At 39.1% G+C, this 21675-nt stretch overlaps 3 protein-coding genes across 5 annotated transcripts; 2 read left to right on the forward strand and 1 right to left on the reverse strand.

The window, feature by feature from the left end:
• The first annotated feature begins 163 nt into the window (after positions 1 to 163).
• LOC107048151 (hydroxymethylglutaryl-CoA synthase 1) lies at positions 164 to 5306 on the forward strand. The gene is made up of 3 exons (XM_015271182.1): positions 164 to 343; positions 2034 to 2484; positions 3939 to 5306. Exons 2-3 carry the CDS (start codon positions 2066 to 2068, stop codon positions 4888 to 4890), a joined length of 1371 nt encoding a protein of 456 aa, XP_015126668.1. The 5' UTR covers positions 164 to 343; positions 2034 to 2065; the 3' UTR covers positions 4891 to 5306.
• Positions 5307 to 5753: 447 nt separating this feature from the next.
• Positions 5754 to 9895, reverse strand: LOC107048152 (ras-related protein Rab-43). 2 transcript variants are annotated; one of them, XM_015271183.1, is made up of 6 exons: positions 9601 to 9895; positions 9063 to 9147; positions 8069 to 8167; positions 7808 to 7965; positions 7421 to 7512; positions 5754 to 6438 (listed from the first exon to the last, which is right to left on the reverse strand). In XM_015271183.1, the coding sequence occupies exons 1-6, from the start codon at positions 9808 to 9810 to the stop codon at positions 6396 to 6398; spliced, it is 687 nt and encodes a 228-aa protein (XP_015126669.1). In that variant the 5' UTR covers positions 9811 to 9895; the 3' UTR covers positions 5754 to 6395. The 2 variants fall into 2 exon arrangements, with proteins under 2 accessions (XP_015126669.1, XP_015126670.1); XM_015271184.2 differs by having other exon boundaries at positions 6367 to 6438; positions 7409 to 7512.
• A 1508-nt stretch (positions 9896 to 11403) lies between these two features.
• On the forward strand, positions 11404 to 21401 carry LOC107048177 (protein zer-1 homolog). Of its 2 annotated transcripts, XM_015271239.1 has the most exons (9): positions 11404 to 12115; positions 12547 to 12682; positions 12949 to 13234; positions 14099 to 14593; positions 16225 to 16396; positions 16493 to 16816; positions 17164 to 17313; positions 17778 to 18030; positions 18185 to 21401. In XM_015271239.1, exons 1-9 carry the CDS (start codon positions 11789 to 11791, stop codon positions 18382 to 18384), a joined length of 2343 nt encoding a protein of 780 aa, XP_015126725.1. In that variant the 5' UTR covers positions 11404 to 11788; the 3' UTR covers positions 18385 to 21401. The 2 variants fall into 2 exon arrangements, with proteins under 2 accessions (XP_015126725.1, XP_015126724.1); XM_015271238.1 differs by having other exon boundaries at positions 16225 to 16816.
• Positions 21402 to 21675: the final 274 nt, after the last annotated feature.

The raw sequence follows: 21675 nt of genomic DNA on the forward strand, positions 1-21675 counted from the left end.
ATTATTATTTTAATTGTTTCAACGACATAATATTCGTCTTTGAGATTGATACGTTATTTATTGTAAACAATATCAATTGACTACTGACTCCCGGATGATCCCTTACGGCACGAAATCCCCTCCCTTTCCTCTCACTCTCGCGCATTTAACTTGTAGCGTTACGTGTTTCCACTCACGAGTTGCTGTCAGTCTGTAATTTCACTTCCACGAGTGAGGTACCACCTCAGTATTCCGGCAGATTCCCGTGAACTGCCAACAACTCGATCGAAAAAAAAAATCGTCCATCAACAGTAAATCGTGGAGCACCTGATCCCGAGGGGAAAATCATCAGGAGCGGATAAAGGCAAGTAACACTGGAATTACTGAATTACTGAATTACCTCCGGAAGTAACCCAGTGACCGTGATTTTCACCTTACGCAAGGTTTCACTTCTAACCTAAATATCAACGAGTGAGAAAGTTCCCTCGAGTCCCCAACACCTCCCCCGCCGGTGAAAAAATAACGGATTCAATTATTATTGAGTCAGTTGTCACGGGAGACTGACCCCTGATCTCGGAGTCTCGTAATTACTCCGGTTTAATTAGCGTTACGTAAACCACCGGTTGGTCCTGATGGGTCTCTGAAGGTACAGGTCGGACCCTTCGAAAAAATCGTTTAAGACATAAACAATTGATGAAAGTTGTTTGATGATAAAATAATGAGATTAAGTAGGCGAATTTATTGATGAATGACGAGTGAGACCAATTCTTCTCCGTCTGCTTCTCAGAAAAACCGTGGAGAACAAAAAATTAATGATACGACTTTATCCATTAATTATTCGAGACGTGAATGAAAATATATTAGAGTCATAATTGAATAAAGTCAAGTGGACAAAAGACAAAGACGATTTTAAAACGTTAATTGTTGTGAAATATTATTGGACATGACTATTCCTTTAGTAATGTTATTCCCTATTTTATTTGTCTATTCGGCTTCTTCGCAGGTACAGGTCGGACCCTTCGACAAAATAGTTTAAGAAATAAATAATTGATGAAAGTTGTTTGATGATGGAATAATGAGATTCAGTAGGCGAATTTATTGATGAATGACGAGTTAGACCAATTCTTCTCCGTCTGCTTCTCTAGGAAAAACCGTGGAGAACAAAAAATTAATGATACGACTTTGTCCATTAATTACTCGAGACGTGAATGAAAATATATTAGAGTCATAATTGAATAAAGTCAAGTGGACAAAAGACAAAGACGATTTTAAAACGTTAATTGTTGTGAAATATTATTGGACATGACTATTCCTTTAGTAATGTTATTCCCTATTTTATTTGTCTATTCGGCTTCTTCGCAGGTACCGGTCGGACCCTTCGACGAAATAGTTTAAGAAATAAATAATTGATGAAAGTTATTTGATGAGGAATTAAATAATTAAATAACGAGACGAAGCAGATAATTTTCTTGAAGAATATCGAGTGTACTCAACCCCTAGCTCAGTTTTCGTGGAATATCTCCGAATCCACCCAAGATACTGAAATTTTCGTGAGGACCTTTCTTAAAGCCCTCAACTCGCTCTACAGAAAAGGTCATGACAAAAATGTCGCTATCTCTCCTAGATTCCAAGATATTCCCTAAAAACTGGCCAACCGTAAAAATCCCTTTAAACCGTTTTCCATTCGCTGCTAAATTCATTTTAAAAAAATCAAAAAAATCTCTGACGATCATCAACCTTTGCTACTTCCAGAACGTCATAAGCCCCCGATGAGGGTCCCCATCCGAGCTCGAGCCGCCACCTCTCCAGGAAGCGAGCCGCGCGCCAAGTGACCAAGCAAATCCCCTAAATAATGAGATAAACCCCGTGTCCATAATCTCCAATTCCACCCCCCGACAAAACTCGTCCCTCAGCTTTACCCCAAAGACTTAAATAATAAATCAAACAATGGGAAAATTGAAATCGTGATAAAGCAGGAGACCTCGAGACTAGGAAAACCAAAATCCAAGTTAAATCCCCGAAAAAATTAATCAATCACGAATAAAAATTATCAGATCTCATCGCCCGCGCCTCACACCCTCGGAAAATGTGGCCCAAAGACGTGGGGATAGTCGCCCTGGAGCTCTACTTCCCCTCGCAATACGTGGACCAAACGGCCCTCGAGAAATTCGACGGCGCCTCCCCGGGAAAATACACCCTCGGTCTGGGCCAATCGAAAATGGGTTTCTGCAACGACCGAGAGGACATAAACTCCCTCTGTCTGACGGTGACCCACCGCCTCCTAGAGCGCTACAAGATCCCCCCGGAAAAAATCGGTCACCTGGAGGTCGGCACCGAGACAATCCTCGATAAATCTAAATCCGTCAAGTCCGTGCTGATGCAGCTGTTCGAGCCCTTTGGGGTGACCGATGTGGAAGGCGTCGACTCGACGAACGCCTGCTACGGCGGGACAGCTGCTGTCTTCAACGCGATATCCTGGGTGGAGAGCAGCGCCTGGGACGGAAGGTATGTGGGATGCGGTAGTTTGGGGGGGGGGGGCTAGGCCCTTATGATGGGTCATATGACCCCATATCATCACCCTTATGCTGAGCCTCGTGACCCTCATTCTACCCCTCGTAATCCCTAATCGCATACGATCCTTAACCTGGCCCTTATTCTGATCCTCATGACCTGGTTTCCGAACCTCTTGACCCTTACTCTGACCCTCGTGATCCTTATTTCGACCCTCATGACCCTTATTCAGACCCTACTGACCCTTATTTTGACCCTCATGGCCCTCATTCTGACCCTTATGATCCGGATTCAGAACCTCGTGACCCTCATGGCCCGGATTCTGAACATCGTGACCCTTATTCTGACCCTCGTCATCCTTATTTTGACCCTCATTCTGAACCTCATGGCCCTCATTCTGACCCTTATGATCCGGATTCTGAACCTCGTGACCCTTATTCTGATCCTCGTAATCCTTATTTTGACCCTCATGACCCGGATTCTGAACCTCATGGCCCTCATTCTGACCCTTATGATCCGGATTCAGAACCTCGTGACCCTCATGGCCCGGATTCTGAACATCGTGACCCTTATTCTGACCCTCGTCATCCTTATTTTGACCCTCATTCTGAACCTCATGGCCCTCATTCTGACCCTTATGATCCGGATTCTGAACCTCGTGACCCTTATTCTGATCCTCGTAATCCTTATTTTGACCCTCATGACCCGGATTCTGAACCTCATGGCCCTCATTCTGACCCTTATGATCCGGATTCAGAACCTCGTGACCCTCATGGCCCGGATTCTGAACATCGTGACCCTTATTCTGACCCTCGTCATCCTTATTTTGACCCTCATTCTGAACCTCATGGCCCTCATTCTGACCCTTATGATCCGGATTCTGAACATTCTGACCCTCGTGATCCTTATTTTGACCCTCATGACCCTCATTCTGAACCCCATGGCCCGAATTCTGAACCTCATGGCTCTCATTCTGACCCTTATGATCGGGATTCTGAACCTCGTGACCCTTATTCTGACCCTCATGACCCTCATGATCCGCATTCTGAACCTGGCGACCCTTATTCTGACCCTCATGATCCGAATTCGGTACCTCGTGACCCTTATTCTGACCCTCATGCCCATTATTTTGATCCTCATGACCCTTATCACAAGCGTCAAACCCTTACGACCCTCGATTGGAGTCTTAATTTCGAGCACCAAATTTTTATCACCACAAGTCAATTTCGATTGTTATAATATACAGAGATGAAAATATTTCTGCATCGAATTGATTTTTTTCCATGAAAATCAGTTCATTTATTTTTGAAAATGCTAAAAATAGCAATAAGCAATCAAAGGAACCTGAGGTACTCCCTGTCAAATGGGTCAACTCACCCTCGCCCTCTTGGAAACACCGAGTAGAAATTTTCAAATGAAAAAAACTAATGAAAAAACGCGTCCCCCAGGTACGCCCTGGTGGTAGCTGCCGACAACGCAGTCTACGCGAAGGGATCAGCACGACCCACAGGGGGTGCTGGTGCCCTGGCGATGCTCATCGGGCCCGACGCGCCCCTAGTCTTCGACAGGGGGCTCAGGGCCTCGTACATGCGACACGCCTACGACTTCTACAAACCTGATCTCCGGTCGGAGTATCCGGTTGTCGATGGCAAGCTCTCGATCCAGTGCTACCTCAGTGCACTCGACAATTGTTACCAGAAGTACTGCGAGAAATTCGAGAGGAAGACGGGGGGGAAGGTGACCCTGAGGGACTTCGACGCCGTCCTCTTCCACTCGCCGTACTGCAAGCTCGTGCAGAAGAGCTTTGCGAGGCTGGCCTTCGTGGATTTCCTGAGGCTCAAGAGGGACGAGGTCCTGGAGAAACTCCCGGAGCTGGAGAGGCTCCACGGGGCGCGCCTCGAGGAGACGTATTTCGATCGCGAGGTCGAGAAGACCTTCATGGAGAGGAGTCTCAAGGACTTCGAGGCGAAGACCAAGCCCAGTCTGTTCATCGCTAATTTAGTCGGGAATATGTACACTCCGAGTGTTTACTCCGGGCTCGTGTCCTTGTTGATTAGCAGGGGGGTGGAGGAACTCGTGGGGATGAGGGTGGGAGTGTTCTCCTATGGGTCGGGGCTGGCTTCCAGCATGTACTCGATCACGGTGAGGGGCGGAGAGGGCGAGGGGGGCTTGAGGAGGCTGGTGAAGGCCCTTGGAGGGGTCAGGGGGCAGCTGGAGGGGAGGAGGTGTGTGGAGCCGGAGGAGTACACGAGGGTGCTGGAGGTCAGGGAGAGAAACTGCCACACTGTGCCCTATCAACCGGAGGGGAGTGTCGAGGGCATGTTCCCGGGGAGCTATTATCTGGTGGAGGTCGACGAGATGCACAGGAGGAGGTACCAGAGGGTCCCCCTCGAGGGATGATCTGCGGGGGGTTGTCGAGGATTTTTCGGGGAGGAGGGAGCGTTCAGGGAGAAATGGGTATTCGATGTTTTTGTCTGGAAGCAGTTGTTGAATAGATGAGAGGGTGAGGGTTGGGGGGGTGATTTGACGTTTTGAAGATTATCTCTGAGGTGATTCTCGGGGGACTTTGACGACATGATCCTCCACTTTGCCAGGCTGGCCTTCGTGGATTTCCTGAGGCTCAGGGACGAGGTCCTGGAGACACTCCCGGAGCTGGAGACGCTTCAGAGGAGGTTTTTGGAGGATTTTTCGGGAACGGGTGGAGGGGGAAATTCGAACGATTCGATTTTGGTGCCTGGGAGCAATTCAGTAGCGAATGTTTTGTGAATATTTCGGATTCTGAGGGAGATAGCGAAATTTTCGTAATTACATTTGTTGCAGCTCTCAATCGGCTCTACAAAAAAGGGTATTACAACAATTTTGCTGTCGCCCTTAGATTCCGAGATATTCATTGAAAACTGGTCAATAGTCAAAATTGGCTTGTACTGTTTTACCACTTCGCTAGTGAAGTAGTAAATAAATTGTCCGGGGGAGTTGTCAAGTCGAAGTGTCAAATTGTCTCCCTCAAAGGGGGTAAATTATCATCGAATTATCATCAAAAATGTCAAATTGATGCGCCATCGATGCTTGTTTTGGTTATTTATCGATGAATTGGGGGATTCAGGCGATTTGAAATGGTAATTCTAGGTACACGTGCCTTCGAGTGTGAATGCACCCAGAGATAAAATATATTCTATTGTGCTCGAACAACTGCTAGGGGTTTTTATACCGATTCATGAGGGCCATTGGGGGCTCAGGGGTTTTGTATAAATCATTGTCACGTCTTATTGTTTCTATTTGTTTATTCAATTGTAGGATGTTAAATAAATTTTTCTCTGATATATTCTGGCGTTTTTCTTAAACGAATTTACAAATATATTGCTCTGGTGTTGGGCACACCCAGAACACTAGGTTACAATTATTATTAGTTTTTAAAATTTTCTTTGTCGGATTCAGACCATTATTTGTTCGTTCATTCAGTAGTTAACGTTAATGCCTGTAGAATGGGCATTAAAAGTTGTCTGTGATAAAATGGACATTTTTCAATCGTCAATATCTCCGGAGCAAACGAAGCGATTTTCATGAGTCAAAGGTAATTTTAAAGAGCAAAAAAATATCTTGAAAATGAAGGAAAAATGTTCAGATTTCACTCAGCCGATCCGGAGATATCGACAATTGAAGAATTCCTATTTTGCCTCTGAAATTTTTTTATGATAATCTGAAGGGTTAATGAGGGTTAAAAATATATAAAAATAACTACAAAAATATACAATCTCTCATTTCACGTCAGATCATAACTTTAACAGAAATCTCAGTGATATTTAAAGATTCGAATAGTGAGTATTGTCGTTGCCATCAGGTCATCGTGTCAAACTTTTTTGAATTCAAGTAATTCATCTTTTTTGTCAATAATCTTCTGCCTTTGTTCACCCTGACAGAGACATCTGGATGTTTAATTCATAGTGCGACCTGAATTCAATGAATCAGCGATTCATTTTTAAACTCTGCGTTATTTCTCGAGGCAATAATTAGAATAAGTGGAGGTTCTAGAGGGATAATTAGGTTTTTCAGCTTTTTTTACTTAAATATTAATTGTCAATCTTTGAAATCGTCAGATATCCTTGATAATTCTGTCTAAAAACATTTTGTAATTTCATTTTTTATCAAGTTTAGACGATTTATCTTGATAGATACACTAATAAAATTAACAAATAAAAATATTCTGACGAAATACAAAAACTATTTGATCAAGAATTGATTGAATTCATCATTTGAAAAGACAATTACAAAAATAAAATGACTAATTGAAGACAATTACGACTAAAAATAGTGATTTAACGATTGCAGACAGCATTATCAGTAGTATTTATCAATTTGAACGAATGACAAATCATATTAGTCATTGTTGCACTGCATTCAACTGAACTTCAACATTTCCAGAACGTTTTCTGACTTTTTAATTAATATTGATTGTCAATCTTTGAAATAGTCATATATCCCTGATAATTCTGTCTAAAAAAATTTTGTAATTTCATTTTTTATCAAGTTTAGACGATTTATCTTGATAGATACACTAATAAAATTAACAAATAAAAATATTCTGACGAAATACAAAAACGATTTGATCAAGAATTGGTTGAATTCATCATATGAAAGGACAATAACGACTGAAAATAGTGATTTAACGATTGCAGACAGAATTATCAGTAGTATTTATCAATTTTCGTTAATTGATAAATACCGAATAACGAATGACAAACCACATTATTAATTAGATCGATGAGTTTGTCGTGTTGCATTCAACTAAGCTTCAAAATTCCCAAAATCCTGAGAGTAAATTTTTTTAAAAATTCTCTTGGCTTCAGAACCACCGGAGTTATCATGAATAAATTAATTCTGTACTCAATAAATACTAGAATGGGAAGATGGAGGGGCTCACGTGGGATCTTACGAGCAGCTGAAGCATGAGGAGAGAGTTTTACTGTCACCAAGTTTCACTATTTCCTCGTCTTTCGGTTCCAACTGACGATTTTCGTGTCGTTTCTGTAATTATTTAATTTTTAGTCACATTCAATTTTCCAGAAACTCAATAATTTTTCTTATTCATTCAACTTCCATATTTTTTCTCTCTCACTCCAACAATTTCATTATTCTATTCTCGAAAACTAACAAAAGTCGTTTAATGATTAAATAAATTAATTATTATTCTAAGTTAATTATTATTCCAGATAAAAAAATTGATAAAAATGGATCTCAATGACATTTAAAAGATAATGCAACCGAACTTGAATGAAAATAAATAAGAATAAAATGAGTGAATGAAAGAAGCAATAATTACTTTCAGCTCTGACGCTATAGTGAAGAATATCGTGTCTACATTAATATTATCTTTGGCTGATGTTTCGATGACATGTAATACTTCGGGCATGTATGTACACAGGGCCTCAGCTTCGCTCCTTTCTACCTCTCTCAGACTTTCTAGGTCGCATTTATTGCCTACGAAAAAGCCACAACATGATGCCCACATTTTCGGATGGAATAACACAATCCTCATTCATAATCCCATAAATTTGAATATTTTATACGGTTACCCTCTCACCTACTAGAATTAACATAACACTGGAAGACGTGTATCGCCGCACCTCCTCGATCCACTTCTGTACACTGAGGAAGCTGGATCGTTTCGTGATGTCGTAGACTTGCAAAAGACACAACAGAAACGGAAATGTTTATCAGATTTTGATAATTCAAGGGGTCCAAGGAATTCTGCAGTGAAATCAAACTCATTTCAAAGCTCCAACAATTTTATTCTCATTATCTTTCTCAATTGAAAATTTTTATCTCAAATTTTCTTGAAAAAATGATCCTCAGTGTTTTATTTTTGATTTTTTTATCGAACAGAAAGTCACAGAACTGTTTTTTTTAATTAAATAAATTTTATTTTGAAAATTAATTCGAACAAAGGATTTATTAGTGAATTATTAATAATGAATTCTCAATTGAAAATCTTTATCTCAAATTTTCTTGAATAATAATCGTCAATGTTTTATTTCGGATTTTTTTATCAAACAAAAAGTCACAGAACTGTTTTTTTTAATTAAATAAGTTTGATTTGAATTAAAGAAATAGTTCTTTAAACATAAAAAATTGTTTTCTGAATCGAATTAAAGAATTCATTGGTTAAAAATTGAATAATTGAAAAAATTATTGATTCGAACAGAGGATTTATTAATGAATCATTAATAATTAATTATCAATCAATAATAATGATTGGTAATTAATAAATGTATGAGTTTATCATTTTTCATAGAAAATATTGTCAAATTGACTAGAGAAAGTTTAAATGAATAGTTTTATTTTCATGTTCATTACAGAATTTCCCAAATAATCTTAATTAATCATCATTAATCAATCATTCATCACGACTTACCTATCCTCAATCCTTTCGCTCCCCATTACAAACCCATTCAACAATTGTTATTCACTCAAAGGTTTACCTATCAGTATTGTTAATCCATGATTCCAATAATGGTATGAAAAAACAAGAGAATATGAAATTAAACCATAAAAATAAAAGTTTAAATAATATTTACCCAGGATTATACCATTGGCTGACCTGTAATAACTCTGGGTAATTGTTCGAAATCGTTCCTGACCCGCGGTATCCCAAATTTGTAACTAAAAATCGATAAGACGAATCGAAAAACCTTGAAAAAATGTAGCAGAACGAAAAGAGCAGAAACATGAATTAAAATGAATCGTCTTAAATCGCCAATATCTCTCGATCAAACGAAGCGATTTTGATAAATCAAAACTCACTTTCAAGCTTGAAAAAAAACCTTCAAAATGAGGGAAAAAATTTTGATTTTCCCTCTGTCCATCTCGAGATATCGCCGATTGAAGATCCGACATTTTTTCCTCGAGTGGCGCAAAACAAGTCGTCTTCAATGTCGAATATCTCAACATCGTCAGAGTGAAAACCAATTTTTTTTTTCTTGATTTTGAAGATTTTTTTTCAAACTTCAAAATGAGCCCAAGTTCGTTCGAATTCCATCGTTGGTTCTCGAGATATTGAAGTTTGAAGGGAAAAAAATCCTTTCCAAAAACTGAAAACAAAATTATTCAACTGACCTTGACCTTCTTTCCGTCAATGAGGACTGTTTTCATTGAAAAATCGACACCAATAGTATTCCCATGACGTTCTATAAATGTCCCAGCCCTGAATCTCTGCACAACGCACGTTTTTCCCGTGCCACAGTCACCGATCAAAACTATTTTGAAAAGAAAATCGAAATTCTCGTCTCCGTAGATTAATAAATCATCGGGATCTCGGATTGACATTTTGCTGGGGTATTTATCAGGGGTGGGACAACAGGAGTGATGAGTATTTTGACAGATGATGGAAAGCGATGGGAGGATGATGCTGTCAGCTGATCGCAGACTGCGCCATTTGTCATTCATCTCTTCATTATGATTTTTGCTGGTTCCTGTTTTATCGACTGGGGAAGAAATAATGGAGAGCAGAAATGATTTTTCAAAATGTTCAGTGTCTTTGAAAAGAACGATGGAGATTGGATAGATTAGATCTCATTGTGAGGGGTTGAAGAAGAGGTTTGAGATGAGTCCAAATTTTATGGATTTCACTCAGCCAATGTTAAAATATTGATAATTAAAGGTGGGGAGTGGGAGGCAAGCAAGTAGTTAATGTGGCTTTTAGCTCAAAGATAATGTAAATATCAACTAAAAGTTGATGTGGCTTTTAACTAAGAGATGAAGTGTCTTTTAGCTGAAAGTTAATGTGAATATTAGCTAAAAGTTGATGTGGCTTGTAGCTAAAAATTAATTTTGTTATTAGCTAAACATTAATGTGGACTTCAGCTAAAAATAATGTGGATATTGGCTAAAAATTAATGTGGCTTTTAGCTCAAAGGTAATGTAGATATCAACTAAAAGTTGATTTGGCTTTTAACTAAAAGATGATGTGGCTTGTAGCTAAAAATTAATTTTGTTATTAGCTAAAAATTAATGTGGCTTTTAGCTCAAAGGTAATGTAGATATTAACTAAAAGTTGATGTGACTTTTAACTAAAAGATGATGTGGCTTGTAGCTAAAAATTAATTTTGTTATTAGCTAAACATTAATGTGGACTTCAGCTAAAAAATAACGTGGATATTAGCTAAAAATTAATGTGGCTTTTAGCTCATAGATAATGTCGATATCAACTAAAAGTTGTTTGGCTTTTAACTAAAAGATGATGTGTCTTTTAGCTGAAAGTTGATGTGAATATTAGCTAAAAGTTGATGTGGCTTGTAGCTAAAAATTAATTTTGTTATTAGCTAAACATTAATGTGGACTTCAGCTAAAAAATAACGTGGATATTAGCTAAAAATTAATGTGGCTTTTAGCTCATAGATAATGTAGATACCAACTAAAAGTTGATGTTGCTTTTAACTAAAAGATGAAGTGTCGTTTAGCTGAAAGTTAATCTGAATATTAGCTAAAAGTTGAGCTGGCTTGTAGCTAAAAATTAATTTTGTTATTAGCTAAAAATTAATGTGGCTTTTGGCTCAAAGGGTAATGTAGATATTAACTAAAAGTTGATGTGACTTTTAACTAAAAGATGAAGTGTTTTTTTGCTGAAAGTGAATGCGAATATTAGCTAAAAGTTGATGTGGCTTTTAGTTAAAATTTAATGTGGCTTTTAACTGAAAGCTAATGTGGCTTTACGCTCAAACTTAATATAAGGAATTCAGTTAAAAATAGTGTTATTACCTAAAAATTAACGTGGACTTTGGCTAAAAAATAATGTGGCCATCTAAAAATTAATGTCGATATTATCTAAAAATGAATGTGAAATAAAAAAAATGGGGTGTGTGTTGACTCATGCGTCGCCACCCCGCGAGTCAATACACCAACTCTCACCCAAGAGAGAGAGACAGTCTTGTTGCGTGTGATCGTCCAAACCACCAATAGTTCCGCGAGAACTCTGTGGAAAACTCCGTAAATTCCCCGAAAAACCCTCGAAACCCCTCATTAGCTCGAAGATGGGCCCCGGGACAAGCGCCCAGAAGGCCCAGAAGTGATCGAACCCCCGAAAAAATCGGTTTCCGCCAACTGCGTTCATGTGACGGTGACGAAAAATAATGGAAACTTCGCAAGACCAGTGATTCCGTGATGATGCTCCACAGCTGATGCGTTCTGACGCGTTTGACAGTTCTAGGGATTTCCGAAGTCCCAATTTTTAACCTTCGAAGTGTCTCGATACGTGATGATTGGCAGTTGCGGATAATCATTCAATTTCATGAATGATTTGTGAACTATGGCGCATCTAGATGTGATATTCAGCTCGAAGCAGTACGTGGGCCCCGAGAGTCTCGCGGACTTGTGCTTCAGAACGATATGCGATAATCTTGACATCATATCGACGACAGGCCGCAGGGGATACAGGAGTCTGATCAAGGGACTGGTTTTTCCCAGTGAAATATGCGATAAATTGATCGAGTTTGCACAGAGAAATGAGAACATCAAGGTAGATGATCGGTTTTTCCATATTTTTGAAGATGTTGTGGCGACGAGGTTGAGACGGGTGAGGGTCTGCCACAGTGGAATCACTGACTCGTCCATTGCCGCCATCACCAAGCATCAGGTCAGTTGGTTTTTCACGTTTTTGTCAATTCATGTTCTTCAATTGTTTCATTCTCCTGGGCTAATGATGCGATTGGGATGGGCCACGGATCATTTTCAAGATGGTTTTTCGGGCTTGAAAATGAAAATGAAAATTGGGATTTCACTCTGCCAATCTTGAGTTATTAAAGATTAACAACAACTTAAAAAAAAAATTATTTTGAGACGAAGGTGAAGTTTCTGATTTTCAACAGTCAATATCTCGAGATTGGTAGAGTGAAATTGGAAGATTTTTTTTTCAATTTGAAGGTATTTTGCGGGGCTTGAAAATGAGCCCTGACTCGTTCAAATCGCACCGTTTGCTCCGGAGATATTCAGAATTTCAGAAAGTTGATTTTTCTGCACTCCTTCGTAAAACCGAAAACGTAACGAGACTTTGATTTTTTCAAAAAGGTCACGCATCTAGCTTTTGAGGATTGCAATCTCATCACAAGGATGGGGATCGAGTACGTCAATGGGAATTCAAAGAATCTGACGAGCCTGGCGTTCAGGGGGTGCTCCAGAGTCACTCTGGGGGATGGCACGAGTTGTGAGTATTTTTGATGATTTATTTTTAGGATTTGAGGGGACATTGTGAGGGAAAAGGTGAAGTTCAATGGCAAAAAGAAAAAGAAAGAACATCTCTTGACATTTTCATGTAAACTACTCCTTCCTTGGATGAATCAGCATTTTAAAAAATCAATACTTCACTATTAAAATGTTTCATCGAAGGTTGGAAAGCCTTCGATGAAAGTTTAACATAAAAAAATGACGGAGAATAGAAATTTTTTAAAATTAATTTCTCGTTCTTTCTAGATGTCGATTTTTCGACAACCTACTTGAAGAGAGGCTACGTATTCCACACTCCAAACCTCAAGCACCTGGCCTTCGAGTACGTTGGAGTGAGCCCACAGCAATACTCAATCCTCCTAGCAGGATTAACCAATCTCACACATCTCGATTTATCAAATGCCGTGAATATCGGGAGCTTCGAGTTCTGCACTTCAGTTCCACATCTGGTGTCTCTGTGTCTCTACAATGTGAGGATCCTCGATTATTTCAACGCCTTCGTGGAGAATATTATAAAATTAAAGGAATTGAGGTAATTATTAAACATTTTTTTGCTCGCGAATGGAAGCATTGTATTCGTAAAGTCTAAAATTTTCATTTTTTCGTGCGACGATGACTAATTTTGATCTCAGGAGCTCGAATATGCTGTTTTTAGATCATGTCCGTACGTTAGCTTTTTTTTTCAAATTTGTTTTTCGACAATCCCTCAAAAAATAATGAAAAATTAAGGATGTTCTACACCCTTTCTGCCAAAATTCACGTTTTTTCAATTTTTCTGGCAAACTTATGATGGAATTGACGTGAAAAAATATAACGTTTTTGCGTTTTGTCATTATTTAATGACTGACGAAATTTTAAGGTGGTGCGAACATTTTCCTGCGTTTTCTCTAAACTTTTAAAAAGAATCACAAAACTGTAGAAAAAACGCATGAAAATTATCGCACCACTACGCAACTTCGTGAGCCATTAAAGAATGACAAACCACAAAATCGTTATATTTTTTCACGTCACTCCCATCGATAATTTGCCAGAAAAATGAAAACAACGTCAATTTTGGCTAAAAGGGTGTCGAACATCCTTAAGAAAAATGTGGGATTAAAAGGTTGAAATTTCATTTATTAATTACAAAAGAGACATTTTTATTCCTTCTCTCTGATTTTTCCACTTGTAAATTAATTATCATCAGCAAAACTAAACATACGATAAATTACGAATTGAATCAAAAAATTCCTATTCTAATAAAAAACCAAGTAGAGCAAAGTTCGCCATGAACCTTCAGCTCCGAAATAACAAAATTATATTACATTAAATAATTAAATATTGATTAATTATTATACTTTTATAATTATTACAATTATAATTTAATTATAAAATTATATTAAATGATTTCTTCCAGACACCTGGACCTATCCCACTCGAACCACAAGCACGGCACCTACAAGAACGCCAACCAGATGCTGTCAAAGCTAGTATCAAATCTGCCGAACCTAGTGTCCCTGGACATAGGTGGAACGAACCTCGCAGGCAGAGGTGTTGCCGAGCGTCCAGTGGACGGTGAAACCGTGGACTATGCCCTGTGCGACATCCAGGGTCTCGCCTGTCGAGTTAACAATCCCCTGCAGTTCCTGGGTCTGTACGGTGCCCGAGAGGGTGCCTGCAGGAGGCACGACATCCCGGCCAAAGTCATCGCAGGGGATGCCAACGACGAGCAGATCCTCATCGCCGCCCGTGTCTGCATGAATAATAAACCCGAGTTGCTGCAGAAGGTGTTGAACGATCTCTATCACGTGTTCAGGTATGAGAGCTGCGAGCGCATGGACCAGGCCCTCTGTATCGTCCTCGAGGCCATGGAGAAACACATTTCTGAGAAGCACATACAGATTTCAGGAAGGTATGATGATAAAATTATGAGAGGAATGATTAAGGATGTTCGACACCCTTTTAGCCAAAATTGACGTTGTTTTCATTTTTCTGGCAAATTATCGATGGGAGTGACGTGAAAAAATATAACGATTTTGTGGTTTGTCATTCTTTAATGGCTCACGAAGTTGCGTAGTGGTGCGATAAATTTCATGCGTTTTTTCTACAGTTTTGTGATTCTTTTTAAAAGTATAGAGAAAACGCAGGAAAATGTTCGCACCACCTTAAAATTTCGTGAGTCATTAAATAATGACAAAACGCAAAAACATTATATTTTTTCACGTCAATTCCATCATAAGTTTGCCAGAAAAATTAAAAAAACGTGAATTTTGGCAGAAAGGGTGTTGAACATCCTTAATCCCTTGAATTTAAATTCAGGGCCCTTTACCGCCCTTTTTAAATTCAAGAGCTGAGTTTAAATACAGCCCTTGAGTTTAAATTCAATTGATCTGTTGAATGTAATCGATTGCTTAGAGATTTTCATCAATTATTTTCGCGATTATCCAGTCTGATTTTGACCCTTGAAACCCTTGAAGACCCTTAATTCTGAACGTTCTGGAGGGTTATTTCACCCTCAACTTCGAACGTCCTTAAGGGACGTTTGACCCTTGAAACCCTTTACTTCAAGCTGAGGGTTGAGTGGTTTTGAAGGTCAAATGACCCTTAAGGGCTTTTAGAGTTAAGGGTCAAATTCCAAAGCTCCAAACGGAAATGGTCCTTAAGGGTTATTAAACTCCAAAAAATGTGTTTCTAGTTGAGGGTCAAATGATAGTGAAGGTCAAGTGACCCTTAACGATATTTGGAGTTGAGGATCAAACCACCCTTAATGAGGTTCAGCCGTAAGGGTCAAATGAACCTTATCATTTGGAGTTGAGGGTTAAATTGCCTCATGACCATTAAACCCTCGACCAAGGGCGAAAAAAAACTTGTATCTCCTTTTAAAATTCTCATTTACCCTAAAAGTTCTTCAGGGTTATTCAACCCTCAAAGTTCTTTGACAAAACGATCCTGAAGGGTCATTTAACTCTAAAAAATGTACTTCTAGTTGAGGGTCAAATGGTTTTGAAGGTCAAATGACCTGTAAGGGCTTTCGGAGTTGAGGGTCAAATGATGCTGAAGGTCAAGTGACCCTTAAGGACCTTTGGAGTTGAGGGTCAAATTGCCTCATGACCATTAAACCCTCAACCAAGGGCGAAAAAAAACTCGTATCTCCTTTAAAAATTCTCATTCACCCTAAAAGTTCTTCAGGGTTATTCAACCCTCAAAGTTATTTGACCAAATGGTCCTGAAGGGTAATTTAACTCTAAAAAATGTGCTTATAGTTGAGGGTCAAATGATTTTGAAGGTCAAATGACCTGTAAGGGCTTTCGGAGTTGAGGGTCAAATGATGCTGAAGGTCAAGTGACCCTTAAGGACTTTTGGAGTTGAGGATCAAACCACCCTCAATGAGGTTCCGCCGTAGGGGTCAAATGGTCGTAAGGGTCGACCCTTAACATTTGGAGTTGAGGGTGAAATGGTCTCACGACCCTCATTCAACCCTCAACGACCAAAAAGTCCTCATCTCCTATTAAAAATCCTCTCTCACCACCCGAATTATTGCAGTGCAACATTATTCTACATCGTCAAGACAAAAGAGAAGAGTGGACTCGTCGCCCAGATGAAGAGACGAATAATAGGCACCCTCCTCGCTGGGATGAGTGCCCACAAGGACGAGGAGACTATGATGCGCAATGGATGCCTGGCGTTGTGTCAATTTCGAATACCCCAGGATGTCGTGAGTCCCTCAGAAACAAAATATCACCAATTCCCAAGTGCACGTGATATTCTCATATTCTCAATCTGTCTACCCTCAACTCCCTGTCCTTTCCAGATGTGGAATTATGAGACCCTTGTCAAGGTTCTCCTGCACTCGGCGAGACACGCAGAGTCCGAGGGCTTCGTTCAACGCATTGGAATTTACCTCTTGAACTCACTGGCCTGCCAGGTCGAGGGCAAGAAGAAGAGACTCCTGGGGAAATTGGGGTGTGTCGGGACGATGCTTAAACTGGTCCAGTACAGGGTCGAGTGCAGCATATTCGATGATGTCCTGGAGGTGGCCTGGTCCACCATGTGGAATATGACTGATGAAACACCAATCAACTGTCAGAGATTCTTGGATGAGAGGGGAATGAACCTCTTCTTGAGATGTGTCAAAGTAATCACATATTTTCTTTTAATCGAACATCGGCATAATCATAATTTTTCATTCAAGCTGAATTTTTAATAAGTCCATTGTTAATATCACTCACCAATTTTTTTATTATTAAATTAACCATCAATTTAATTACCAATTATTGGATTATTTTTCGAATTTCAATGAAGATGAGGAAATTTTAATTATTGTAAGGTGGAGCTTCTCGTTGTATTACGAAATTAATGGCTGATGCCGATCTATGCTTTTAATTCAGTGAATTAATTTGAAAAATCACATTGATTCACTGAATTGGTCTTGAGACCTGGGTCTGAGGATGAAAAAAATTCATTTTTTTGTTTTTTTTTCAGCAATATCCACAGAAGGAGGAATTACTGAGGAATATGATGGGTCTCCTTGGAAATGTGGCTGAAGTTGCCTGTCTCCGACCCCAACTAATGCAGCAACAATACGTATCAGTTTTTGCTAATTTATTGAAATATGACAGCGACGGTATTGAGGTAAATGAAGAATATCTTTGAATTTTTAATTAGAGAGGGGGGTGGGGGTTAAACGAACTGTCTTTAATCGTCAATAACTTGCGACCAGCAGAGTGAAATTTAATATTTTTTCTTTCCATTTAGAAGGCATTTTTCGAAGCTTGAAAATGAGACGTAACTCATTGAAATTGCATAATTTGTTTAGAAGATATTTAAAAATAAAGAAAAACAGTTTTTCTTTATTTTTCTCCATCATCAATTTGCTTGCAATCTTCAGTTTCAAATATCTCAAAATCGGTAGAGTGAAATTTTCCATTTTTTCTTTCATTTTCAAGGTATTTTTCTAAGCTTGAAAATGAGACAGAACTCATCAAAATTGCATCATTTGTCTGGGAGATATTGGCGATTGAATATAGACTGTTTCATCCCACCCTCAGTGAAAAATGCAACACTGTCGATTTATGACAATTAAATTTCCCTCTCAGGTATCCTACAATGCAACGGGAATTCTCGCTCACATGGCGTCGGACGGAGTGGCAGCATGGACGGTGGAAACCCCCACCAGGGATGAAGTGCTGGAGGCTATGGTGGAGGCCATCGAACGCTGGGATCTAGCTGCCCAGCGCAACATAAATTATCGATCGTTTCTGCCACTGCTGAGACTCCTTGATGTTTATCACACACCCCAGTGCCAACACTGGGCTGTCTGGGCATTGGCAAATCTCACTCAAGTATACCGTAAGTTATACCATATACACCATTAATCCTAAATGTTTTTAAGAGCTGTTTGACCCTCAACTAAACCCAAAATCAAAAAGTTTCCCAGATTCTACTGAATAATCGTTTTTTACTCTCGTTTTATGCTCTTGACCCTTGAATTTTATTTTTCCAGCAACAAAATACTGTTCACTGGTGGAGGCTGAAGGTGGCATAGAGAAGCTCAACAATTTACTGACTGATAGTAGACCATACTTTAGCATAAAAACCCTCGCAATGTCCGTAATATTAAATTGTAGTCCAGACAATACACGTTGGGAACAACAGGAAAACCTGCAGTCATCGTCCGACACGGATTATAGTCTAGATGGTTAACACCGAGTCTTTTAAGCGGCCCAATCCCAATTGAAAACAAGGAAAGATTACGATTTTTTTATTGTTTACGAGCTGATCTTCATATACTGATATTTTTCCTAGAGAAATTATTACATCGTTGAGTTAATTTAGAGAAATTTATTTTGTCGTGCAAATGTATTATCGATTGGGATCTCGATGTGTCCACTGTAAATATTATTTTTAATTGTCAGGAAATATGATTAATTCACAATTTAAGGGAGAACGGGGCAAAATGGGACGACAGAGGAAACAAATATTTTTTTGTTTTAGGTGAAGGCCAAATGGTTTAGGTCATTTGATCCTTAACCCTGCATGTTCCTAAAGATTAATGTAGCTGAGGGTCAAATGGATTCTCAGGGCCAGTTGACCCTCAACTCCGAAATTCTTAAGGGCCGTTTTACCCTCAAAACCATTTGACCTTTAACTATGAACAAATGATGTTGAGGATCAAATTACCCTTAAGGATGTTTAGAGTTGAGGGTCAAGTGGTCTTGAGGGTGAAATTACCTTTAACCCCAGACACTCTTAAGGGTTGTTTGAGCCTCAAGACAATTTGGCCCTCAACTCAAATCGTTTTCAAGGGTCACTTGACCCTCAAAACCATTTGTTTCATGTTGAAGGTCAAAAGATAATTAAGGACCTTTGGAGTTGAGGGTCAAATGGTCTTGAGGGTGAAATGACCCTTGACCCTATGCATTCTCAAGGCTTTTTTGATCCTAAAGACAATTTGACCCTCAACTCAAATCGTTTTCAAGGGTCATTTAACTCTCAAAACCATTTGTTTAAGGTTGAGGATCAAAAGATAATTAAGGACGTTTGGAGTTGAGGGTCAAATGGTCTTGAGGGTGAAATGACCCTTAACCCTATGCATTCTTAAGGCTTTTTTTACCCTCAACTCAAATCGTTTTCAAGGGTCATTTGACTCTCAAAACCATTTGTTTCATGTTGAAGGTCAAAAGATAATTAAGGACCTTTGGAGTTGAGGGTCAAATGGTCTTGAGGGTGAAATGACCCTTGACCCTATGCATTCTTAAGGCTTTTTTGACCCTAAAGACAATTTGACCCTCAACTCAAATCGTTTTCAAGGGTCATTTGACTCTCAAAACCATTTGTTTAAAGTTGAGGGTCAAAACATAATTAAGGACCTTTGGAGTTGAGGGTCAAATGGTCTTGAGGGTGAAATGACCCTTAACCCTATGCATTCTTAAGGCTTTTTTTACCCTCAACTCAAATCGTTTTCAAGGGTCATTTGACTCTCAAAACCATTTGTTTCATGTTGAAGGTCAAAAGATAATTAAGGACGTTTGGAGTTGAGGGTCAAATGGTCTTGAGGGTGAAATGACCCTTGACCCTATGCATTCTTAAGGCTTTTTTGACCCTAAAGACAATTTGACCCTCAACTCAAATCGTTTTCAAGGGTCATTTAACTCTCAAAACCATTTGTTTAAGGTTGAGGATCAAAAGATAATTAAGGACGTTTGGAGTTGAGGGTCAAATGGTCTTGAGGGTGAAATGACCCTTGACCCTATGCATTCTTAAGGCTTTTTTGACCCTAAAGACAATTTGACCCTCAACTCAAATCGTTTTCAAGGGTCATTTAACTCTCAAAACCATTTGTTTAAGGTTGAGGATCAAAAGATAATTAAGGACGTTTGGAGTTGAGGGTCAAATGGTCTTGAGGGTGAAATGACCCTTAACCCTATGCATTCTTAAGGTTTTTTTTACCCTCAACTCAAATCGTTTTCAAGGGTCATTTGACTCTCAAAACCATTTGTTTCATGTTGAAGGTCAAAAGATAATTAAGGACCTTTGGAGTTGAGGGTGAAATGACCCTTGACCCTATGCATTCTTAAGGCTTTTTTGACCCTCAACTCAAATCGTTTTCAAGGGTCATTTGACTCTCACAACCATTTGTTTCATGTTGAAGGTCAAAAGATAATTAAGGACCTTTGGAGTTGAGGGTGAAATGACCCTTGACCCTATGCATTCTTAAGGCTTTTTTGACCCTCAACTCAAATCGTTTTCAAGGGTCATTTGACTCTCACAACCATTTGTTTCATGTTGAAGGTCAAAAGATAATTAAGGACCATTGGAGTTGAGGGTCAAATGGTCTTGAGGGTGAAATGACCCTTAACCCTATGCATTCTTAAGGCTTTTTTTACCCTCAACTCAAATCGTTTTCAAGGGTCATTTGACTCTCACAACCATTTGTTTCATGTTGAAGGTCAAAAGATAATTAAGGACGTTTGGAGTTGAGGGTCAAATGGTCTTGAGGGTGAAATCACCCTTGACCCTATGCATTCTTAAGGCTTTTTTGACCCTAAAGACAATTTGACCCTCAACTCAAATCGTTTTCAAGGGTCATTTAACTCTCAAAACCATTTGTTTAAGGTTGAGGATCAAAAGATAATTAAGGACGTTTGGAGTTGAGGGTCAAATGGTCTTGAGGGTGAAATGACCCTTGACCCTATGCATTCTTAAGGCTTTTTTGACCCTAAAGACAATTTGACCCTCAACTCAAATCGTTTTCAAGGGTCATTTGACTCTCAAAACCATTTGTTTAAAGTTGAGGATCAAAAGATAGTTAAGGGAGTTTGGAGTTGAGGGTCAAATGATCTCAAGTGTTCCATTCTGCCCCTTCCCCCGTCCCCAACTCTTGCTCTCATTACCAATTACAAACTAAAAGTGGCAATCAATCATCATTAATTACCCTATAAGTGACATCTAACGTTCATTTGGCTGAAGATTGAGAAAAAACGAAAGCTCAGCCTTGAAACTTAGAAAATAAATCACGAATTGTTATTGAAAAATCCTAGTAACTTATTCTAACAACTGTTTAGTATTGTTAGGACGAGAAGATAACAGAGCAGCTAATGAAACCGATCGCGAAAGATCAGTTCATAAATTTTTAGTTGATTTACGGATAATGGTAATGTCGATTTATTGTAAATAGGGGACATTGAGGGGTGGTTGAATAAAGTGTTGCTTCAGGTTTGTATGTTTTTGTATATCCTATGATAATGCTCTCGACATATGGTTTTTCTGTACAGGCTGAGAGAGAAAATTAGCTCTGCCGAAAAACTGGTGTTACAGGTGAGAGAATATTTGAGGGAGTGGAACAGATTTACTTGAGGAAAATTAACCAACTTGACGGAAGGAAATTTAATATCGTTCACAGAAATTAAATTTTTCTCGTGGTCATCAGAAATATTTCTAGGAGAATTCGAACTGTTCGCTGGAATAAATATAGTCTATTGTACGACAATCATT

The sequence above is a fragment of the Diachasma alloeum genome, unplaced genomic scaffold, assembly GCF_001412515.2.
Source record: "Diachasma alloeum isolate Michigan unplaced genomic scaffold, Dall2.0 Dall_scaffold_00185, whole genome shotgun sequence".
Lineage (NCBI taxonomy): Eukaryota > Metazoa > Arthropoda > Insecta > Hymenoptera > Braconidae > Diachasma > Diachasma alloeum.

Bases quoted from the DNA above. Each gene is read 5' to 3' on its own strand.
- LOC107048177 (XM_015271238.1), top strand. From the start codon at position 11,789: ATGGCGCATCTAGATGTGATATTCAGCTCGAAGCAGTACGTGGGCCCC. The intron at 12,116-12,546 runs GTCAGTTGGTTT...TTTTTCAAAAAG, and splicing joins CCGCCATCACCAAGCATCAG to GTCACGCATCTAGCTTTTGA. The intron at 13,235-14,098 runs GTAATTATTAAA...GATTTCTTCCAG, and splicing joins ATAAAATTAAAGGAATTGAG to ACACCTGGACCTATCCCACT.
- LOC107048152 (XM_015271183.1), bottom strand. From the start codon at position 9,810: ATGTCAATCCGAGATCCCGATGATTTATTAATCTACGGAGACGAGAAT. The intron at 8,168-9,062 runs GTAAATATTATT...GTCTTTTGCAAG, and splicing joins AGCCAATGGTATAATCCTGG to TCTACGACATCACGAAACGA. The intron at 6,439-7,420 runs GTAAGATCCCAC...CATTGAATTCAG, and splicing joins TCCTCATGCTTCAGCTGCTC to GTCGCACTATGAATTAAACA.
- LOC107048151 (XM_015271182.1), top strand. From the start codon at position 2,066: ATGTGGCCCAAAGACGTGGGGATAGTCGCCCTGGAGCTCTACTTCCCC. The intron at 2,485-3,938 runs GTATGTGGGATG...CGCGTCCCCCAG, and splicing joins AGCAGCGCCTGGGACGGAAG to GTACGCCCTGGTGGTAGCTG.